At 32.5% G+C, this 7989-nt stretch overlaps 1 protein-coding gene across 1 annotated transcript; it reads left to right on the top strand.

The window, feature by feature from the left end:
- The first annotated feature begins 4391 nt into the window (after window positions 1–4391).
- On the top strand, window positions 4392–7111 carry LOC141247867 (uncharacterized). Its single transcript, XM_073669281.1, has 9 exons — window positions 4392–4733; window positions 5405–5554; window positions 5627–5679; window positions 5759–5867; window positions 5942–6076; window positions 6156–6388; window positions 6472–6613; window positions 6678–6812; window positions 6878–7111. Exons 1-9 carry the CDS (start codon window positions 4392–4394, stop codon window positions 7109–7111), a joined length of 1533 nt encoding a protein of 510 aa, XP_073525382.1.
- The last annotated feature ends 878 nt before the right edge of the window (window positions 7112–7989 follow it).

The raw sequence follows: 7989 nt of genomic DNA, 5'->3' as shown, positions 1-7989 counted from the left end.
TCCAGATAAGTACCGGAGGTAGGTGATTGCAACAAACCGGCGGTTTATAAATACGAGGAATCGCCGGTTCCTACCTCGTACTAACCGGCGGTTCCTCCGCTGTGTTAGAAAGCAAAAAATATGCGTCAAAAAAAATTGCCGATGGTTTAAGGAGTAAGGGGTGGGTGTTACGGTTACTAGGGGTAAAAAAGCTACCACATATTTGTCTTATCCCAAAACCCTTTGAAATCTTTTTCAAAAGTATCATTTTATTGTTTCTAGATTTGGAGAATTTAAATAGTTAAAATCGTTTTAAATTTTTTTAAATAGAAGAACCGAACAAGTCATAAAACTACTTATTTTTAGAAAAAGCAAAATAAGTATCTAAAAATACTTATTTTTTGCGAAACGAAGTCTCAGGAGTAGGTCGATTAGTACTAATTAATACTTTAATTACTAAAGCTAGGGTTAAGTCCTCTAGATGTCAACCTCCTATTGGTTCACCTCACCATTGAATTTAAAATAATAATTCAACTAAATTAAATGAATGTCACATCATTATTAATTTAAAACACTTAAATATCTATCATAAAAATTAAAATTAATATATTCAACTAAATTGTTTCCAGAACTAAAATACAGGCTCCGCTAAATTTCAATTATCATAACCATGCTCGGCTAAGTTTATAATTTTAGGACTATAATTTCATTAATACATCTAACTAAATTGTTTCCAGGACTAAAACAACAGGCTCATCTAAGTTTCAATTATCATAATCAAGCTCAGCTAAGTTTATAATTCCAGGACTATAATTTCATTAATACATTCAACATTTCTATCTGTTTTAAACAATAAGTTCCAATATGCAGTCCATAATATGAATTATATAGTCCAGTTGGTTGTGTTACAAAAATACAGGTTGTGTTATTATTTAATATAAATAATAAGTTCCAAAATAAAGTCCAAAATACGGACTTCCAGTCCAGTTATTTCCTGGTTGTGTTTTCACTCATCGTCAAAACCACCTGATCAGCATAAGGAAAAATATTTAATATTTCGGATTTGTCCTCATATAAATCAAATTATACACACAAATCTAAATGGATACTTCCTCATAATCATGCATGTCAATCAATATCAATACTTTTAGATATTAACCAAAATAAATACTTTTAGATATTACTAAACGGATTCTTCCTCAAATCTAAACAGATATTTAAGCTTGTGGCTGATTAAAATATGTTCAGTTTAAATAACAATTAGTTTAAACACACCCAGATCTAAAAAATATCTAGTGAAAATACACCCAAATCATTCACATGCCGCTAATAATCACTTTCATAACCAATTAAAACAAACGGTACATTCCTGGCGCTATACTTTCACCATCAGATACTCGATTTCCCTTCAGGTTTCAGAGAAGACAATTTCTGTTGATCTTCTGTTTTGCTATGACCATAAATAAAAGTCAAGGTCAATCATTGTCTCGAGTCGGTTTGTTCCTACCTCGGCCTGTTTTTTCTCATGGACAATTATATGTTGCCGTATAAAGAGTTACGAGCAAAGAGGGTTTGAAAGTTCTAATATGTGACAAAAACGTTCAACCTCAAACTACATTGAATGTTGTATACAAAGAGGTTTTTCAAAACTTGAACTGATGAGGCATGTCATTCATTCTTCACCATGAATCTCTTTAAATTTGTTTTACTATTTACCTTATGTTTGATTTAATCTAATAATTTATTATACAACATGGTTTATTTTTTATCTTAAGGTTGGCAAGGGTAGTTCCTTGATGTTGATTGTTCTACACTTATTATTGCTAATCCAAGCAATGATTCGCATGTATGTACTTGTGGTAGATGTCATTCTTGATATATTTTCTAATACGCATGCATTTCAATTGATGATAACTTGCACTAACGTAAAATTGTAGATGAGGGGATTGATGTGAGTGAAGTGTTTCAAGAGCTTGCTTATTTGTCAAATGTTTCATCAACTCATATATGACCATTATATTCAGTATTGATAATTATAACGCTAACTGATTGGGGGAAATGTACACTTTCCTAATTTAGTAGATCAGATCCGTTTGGTTAGATGATGCCCATTAACTAATATAGTTATATTAGAGATCCTTGGATTGGAATTCCCCAGACGTAGACGTTTACGGTAAACTGGGTCAACAAATCTCGTGTTTCTTTATCGTTCTTTATTAATTTATTTTCTATCTTATAAATTTAGTATTGTTTAGATTCATTTAACGACATTAACTATATTTTAAAATTTAAACTCACGTGCATAGCACGGGTCTTAAACTAATTTCCTTATATTATCATAATCCAAAAGGATAAGAAATAAAAAGGCACCCTAATCAGTTGAATCCACTCCACCTCCAACTTTACACGTGCGAGCTAATTAAGTTGACCTTTGTCTAGGATGCATCTTTTTTTAGGGGGTCGAAATAGCCTGTATCTTTTTATTAATTAGCTTTCATTACCTTTCCTCTTAAGATTTCATAAATATATACGGAATATATAAAAAAACAAATCAAATCAAATTTATTTCTCTATCTATTAAATCAACATGAAACAGTTTATATGGCAAATTCACGTAATTTGGAACACATATCATTTTTCAATAATTTAAATAATACAGTTGTCATATCACATCCCATATAATATAACAGATTTTAACATGCCGAATAAATAAAATATTATTATTATATATTGTTTATTGAACTAATCTCTAGTTTCAATTACAAAAGAATATTCAATATCAATTTTACTAAAACTAAATTATATAATTCTTACTTATTATAATAAAAAGGAAAAAAAAATATAATTTATTTACCCAATACAATTACGTAGTTTTCAACATTAATATGATCATAAATTATACCCTAATACAAATTTTTTAATACACATATCTCATACAAATATGAGATAATTAAATATAAAACTCCTGCTCAAATCATTTATCTAATCGTTAAGTACATCCTTCTATGTCTTTTATATTAAAATTCTGTACAAATCAATTTCCTATATTATTATATATGAAAACTGTTAATAAACTTGCTAAACTGAAAATTTGAAAAATACAACACATCGATTATTGTTATAAATACAATGTAAAACATATAAAATTTATTTTTATTATAATTCAATATGACATATTTTTATTAGTTTTTAGTATTCATGTGTATTTAATACTATAATATATCTATTAATATAAAAATATTGAATAACCGTGTGCACAACAAGCAAGTTAAAATAGTAATATTATAGAAAATGAAAATTTCATAATCACCATTATTTAATTATTAAATTATTTATGAAATTAACAAAATAATAGTATGACTAGTAGGAGTAAGGGAGATAATAATAGATCCAATAAGAAAATTATACCGAACTAATAATTGGCTAAAATTAAGGAGAAAATTGATAAAATTTAATATATGGGTTGTATTGGTTTTATTAGATTTTATTTATCTCATAAATAAATATCACTATTCTAGGAATAATATATATTCATAAATAGAAAATCGGTTAAGAATAATATTTGAGTAGTAAAAAAAATATCATATCCAATTATAGCTTTAATATATATATATAGGTAATGAAAAAAATAGTAATAAAAAGAAGAGAATAGTGTAACAAATAGGAGATGAACACACAAACAATTGTGGAGTCTAAAATTTTAAGAAGGATTGAAATAATTTTACTTTAATAGATATATATAAGATTAAGATAGAAAACCTATCTTTTACTAGAAAAGCGTTTGTTTATTTATACTATATTCTATTTTTTCTACTTTGAAATTGAAATTTATCTATGTTTGTGTCATAACTCATAAGTATTTAATCAGTATTTAATATTATTATTTAAAAACTTAACTCACATGTACACTAATAAAAAATTATATTATTAAATAATAATTTATTTTCAATAATATTTCATTAACATAAATAATAATAATAAAATTACAAATTTTAATTAAATAAGTATCGTAGAAGATACGGGTATCAAGCTAGACTACTTTGGAATTGAAAATCTTAAAATTTAATATTAAAAATGTTAAACTAGGGAAGGATGGAAATAGAAAATTATCTACCGACCTACATAACTAAAGTTACTTTTTTAAATCAAACCAGCAGTTATACGTAGATTCAAGATTTAGAGTTTTTTTTGGGAAACAAGAAAAGTAAAACTTTTCTGGAAGAGAGAAAAGAAAAACCATTAGCAATCGGCAATTACACGGTGAACCGCACAAAGAAAAACGCCAACGACAAAACGGCCTCATTTTTTTATTTTCTCATTCACAATTTCTCATAACCGTTCTTCTATTTTCCTCTTCAGTGTAATTTCCAGAAATTCGAACGCCGTTGCTATCGACCTTCTCGATCTCTGCAATGGCGGGAATGAGAACCATTTCTCACTCTTCTCCTTCTTCTTTCCACTCATTATCAAGGCTACTTCTGATCCTCACTCTTCTCCCACTCTCTCTCGCAATTTTCGCTTTCTTCCTCCAATGGCGAGGCGGTTTCAACGATCCAATCCCTCCTTGGTCTCCAGATCGTTTTGAGTTCCCCGGTATGCAGAACTCCGGCTTTAACGAAGTCAACCGTGCCGCCACCTCTGCCGGAGATTGTGAACGGACCGCCGAGGATTTATTGGCTCGCAGATCGTCACCTGTTTTTCCCTACTTTAGAGATTGGACATTCAATATAAACGAGTCTACTCTTACGCCCAAGGTATAATTTCGTCTGTACTTGGATGAGTCTAATGGAATTGGCTCTCTGTTTCTTTTCCTGGTTGAAAATGGATTTGCTCTAGCCTCTATAGAAACTTAAGTGCTGCTATCAGCTCTAGTTTCGTTCTATTCAAGAAACTAATCAGAAGTTGGTCAAGATTTCTCGAACTTTATCAATGTCTATGAAAAAAAATCTTATACTGTTTTGCTTTATCAAATACATGTAGTTTTGTTATACCCTGCTATTTTCTATGTTAAGGGAGACTGTTGTGTTCAAGATAAACGGTCTTAATCCGTTAAGGCTAGATGAATTCCATGAATCACAACTCAGTTTTTTCACTTTAAACCAGTAGCTCTACTGCTCTAGCTCAGTACTATGAATTATGAATTTGATGGCTACACAAGACTAAAAACAAATAGCATGCTGCCATAGTCTAGAAACTCTATCTAGTTGAGTTACCACATATGACATACCTCTTCTTTTACTGATCAATTCAGTCTCATGCTGTGTGACACAATGAAGGTTACATGTTACATTTGTAGAAGTTGTCAAGCTAAATTTTGATATAGACACAGACTAGATACATTTGCTGTCAACTTTTGTTTGTTTGTTTAATAATCTTAATTCATTTGTTGATGCTGATGCAATTGCCATGTAATGTCTGGCTCCAGATTTGTGTTACAACGAGCACTTCTGCTGGCTTGGAACAAATTTTACCATGGATCTTTTACCATAAGGTTATTGGCATGACAAACTTTTTCCTGTTTGTGGAAGGAAAGGCAGCATCCTCTAGTGTATCAAGAGTCCTCCAGAGTATACCTGTGAGTTACTGTCCTCATATTTATCCATGTTACATGACTCTGTGATCACTTCTGATATCTGCACCTTTGCAGGGTGTCGAAGTTGTATTCAGAACAAAAGAGTTGGAGGAAAAACAAGCAAAGAGGTTGGCTCACTCTTCATTGTTGTTTGTCTTTTCAAATATTTCACATCTTAGATTCATGACATCTGAATTGTGTTGTTAGCCGGATTTGGAACGAGACATGGTTGAAGAATTTCTTTTACAAACCTTGCAATTACGAGTTGTTTGTGAAGCAGTCTCTCAACATGGAAATGGGTATTGTCATGGCAAGGGTAAGCATCACTTCTTGCTTTCATCTATTGAACTTCTCATAAAAAATATGCTGTTTGTTTCCAACTAATTGCAGAATGCTGGAATGGATTGGATTTTCCATCTTGACACTGATGAGCTCATGTATCCAGCTGGCACGCGCGATTACTCCTTGAGGGAACTGCTGTCAAACATCTCTGAGCATGTTGATATGGTTGTCTTCCCTAATTACGTGAGTCAAGTAGTCAAACTCAGAAGCTTCAGTTGCTGTTCTGTCAATTCATTTTGTTGAGTTGATATCATATATTCAGGAAAGCTGTGTAGAGCGTGATGATGTAAAAGAGCCTTTCAGCGAGGTTACATTGTTCAAGAAGAATTTTGATCATCTACCAAAGGAGACATACTTTGGACACTACAAAGAAGCCACTCGTGGAAACCCAAACTATTTTCTCACATATGGAAATGGCAAATCAGCCGCTAGGATTTCAGAACATCTGCGCCCAAATGGTGCTCATCGATGGTTCACCTACATGAACACGCCAACGTAATTAAAGTTTGTACTTCAAAATCTGTTTGGTTGACTAAGACTAAAGCATAAGACTGGTTTTCTTTCTTTTCATGTCACAGAGAGATCAAACTAGATGAGGCAGCAGTTCTGCATTACACTTACTCAAAGTTCTCTGACTTGACTTCAAGACGCGATAGGTGTGGCTGCAAACCCACAAAGGAGGATGTCAAGAGATGCTTCATGTTGGAATTTGACAGAGATGTAAGTGGCTTATCATATGACATTTCTGAAACTCAATGTAAACATCAACGTTGCTGAAATGCAGGCGTTCATCATAGCTTCAACTGCGACGCGAGGAGAGATGCTGAGCTGGTACAGAGAGCATGTTGTATGGGGAGAAATGAACCTCAAACTTAAGCTACTAAAGAAGGGCATCCTCTCCCGGGTTTATACTCCCATGGTAACTCCATTTCTACTAAAACCTGCAACTAAGTGATGGAAATCTCACTGTAACTGATTCTGCAGGCCATAATTCAAGAGCTAAGAGAGTCTGGAGTTTTCAGCTCTGTGATAAAATCAGCTAATGAAGGCTCTTCATCAGAAACCCAAGTACCTAAATATATAAAGCTGATCAATGGATCCTCTAAGTTTCAGGTGGGAGCAAGGAAGATGATGGAGGTAGAAGAGGCGGGATTAGATCAGCTTGTGGCTGTTCCACCATTGTCACCTCCTAGTTTGGAATGTACAGAGACAAGTTGACGATGTAAGGAAATTGGATTTTTGCCTTGATTTACACATACAGAAGCACAGTTCAGCTGAGAGAGAGGTGTAGATATAAAACAAAGAGAAGGAATTTTTTTTGGCCGGCTTTGAGGTCCACATCTTTTGACAATGTAGAGTTATTTACTGAATGCCATCAATTTGCGGGTAAACATAAAATGTACTCTATATGGCAAAATGCTATAGATTTCACTGTCTGATAGATATTGAGTTGGCTACATAATAATCAGTAAAAGATCATAGCCATAAGAATACATGTCAGCTAGACCTGTTCATGGGCGGGTCTGGGATGGACGCGGGCCGGGCCAAAAAAAATAATTTATCCGTGAGTTGTTAGTTTAATACCTACCGGGACATCAATGGTATTTGTGAGGCTTTGTAATGATCGGGATAAAAATTTCATTGATATAATGAAAAGGAAAGGAGAAATGGGGTCTCCTTGTCTAATACTACAAGTAGGCTTAAATTCACGTCCTGACTGGTTGTTTACCATAACGGAGACACAAACAGTTTCTAATTAAGGAAATCCATTTCTCGGAAAATCCAAATTTCATAAATACCTTATACACAAAATTCCAGTCAATTTTATCATAACCCTTCACCATATCTATCTTCAGCTCCATCCATTTGGACAATTGTTTTCTCCTTTTATTAACATGAAAAGAGTGAAATATCTCATGTATTGCAAGGATATTATCTTGAATGAGTCTTCCTTCCACAAAACACCTTGTTGATTACTTATAAGTTTTGGAAGAACTTTTTTCAATATGTTAGCTAAAACTTTAGATAGAACTTTATAAGACGAGTTACATAAACTAATAGGCCCAAAGTTACTAATATTCACCGAATTCTCAACT

The sequence above is a fragment of the Phyllobates terribilis genome, unplaced genomic scaffold (assembly GCF_046119375.1).
Source record: "Phyllobates terribilis strain yellow unplaced genomic scaffold, ASM4611937v1 Scaffold_3373__1_contigs__length_80544, whole genome shotgun sequence".
In the NCBI taxonomy this organism is placed as follows: Eukaryota; Metazoa; Chordata; class Amphibia; order Anura; family Dendrobatidae; genus Phyllobates; species Phyllobates terribilis.
The sequence above is the reverse complement of the archived record's forward strand: the minus strand, read 5'-3'. Positions and strand labels throughout refer to the sequence as shown.